General features: G+C 42.5%; 1 protein-coding gene across 1 annotated transcript in view; it reads right to left on the minus strand.

The window, feature by feature from the left end:
• LOC119593381 overlaps positions 1–399 on the minus strand; it is a 2,579-nt gene extending 2,180 nt beyond the window's left edge. Inside the window, exon 1 of the mRNA XM_037942311.1 lies at positions 130–399. Within this exon, the coding sequence (XP_037798239.1) occupies positions 130–234 (105 nt within the window). The 5' untranslated portion in view covers positions 235–399. The remainder of the gene's footprint in view (positions 1–129) is intronic.
• Positions 400–405: the final 6 nt, after the last annotated feature.

Raw genomic sequence — 405 nt, forward strand, 5'->3', positions numbered from 1 at the left:
TTCTCAGTTGCTGCACGACCAGCGAGTGAGAGGGGGGGGGGGGTATATACAGAAAAAACGAGAATTCTTTCTTTGTTCGCAGTTCAATTGAAGCTAAAATCATCCTTTGCAACGCTATATGTCATTTACCTGAAATCCACTTCTAGAAGCTTCGTCTTCACTAAGTTCTCGCCAAATGGATCGTCTGGAATCCAGGCCCTTGTAGTTCAACGCCTTAACTGTACATAATATCATGGCATCCTCCTATCAACAGGAGACAAGGTAGTTCCCCGAAGTTTTCCTACGCGTGGGGTGTGAAATTTTCATGCAGGTGTTTGGTGACTGAAGATTCTTTGGTGCAAAATAAGCAATTATAGTTCGTTTCAGTCTTCGTTTTTTTAATTTCTAAAACGTCCAGGCCATATG

This window comes from Penaeus monodon, chromosome 32 (assembly GCF_015228065.2).
Source record: "Penaeus monodon isolate SGIC_2016 chromosome 32, NSTDA_Pmon_1, whole genome shotgun sequence".
In the NCBI taxonomy this organism is placed as follows: Eukaryota; Metazoa; Arthropoda; class Malacostraca; order Decapoda; family Penaeidae; genus Penaeus; species Penaeus monodon.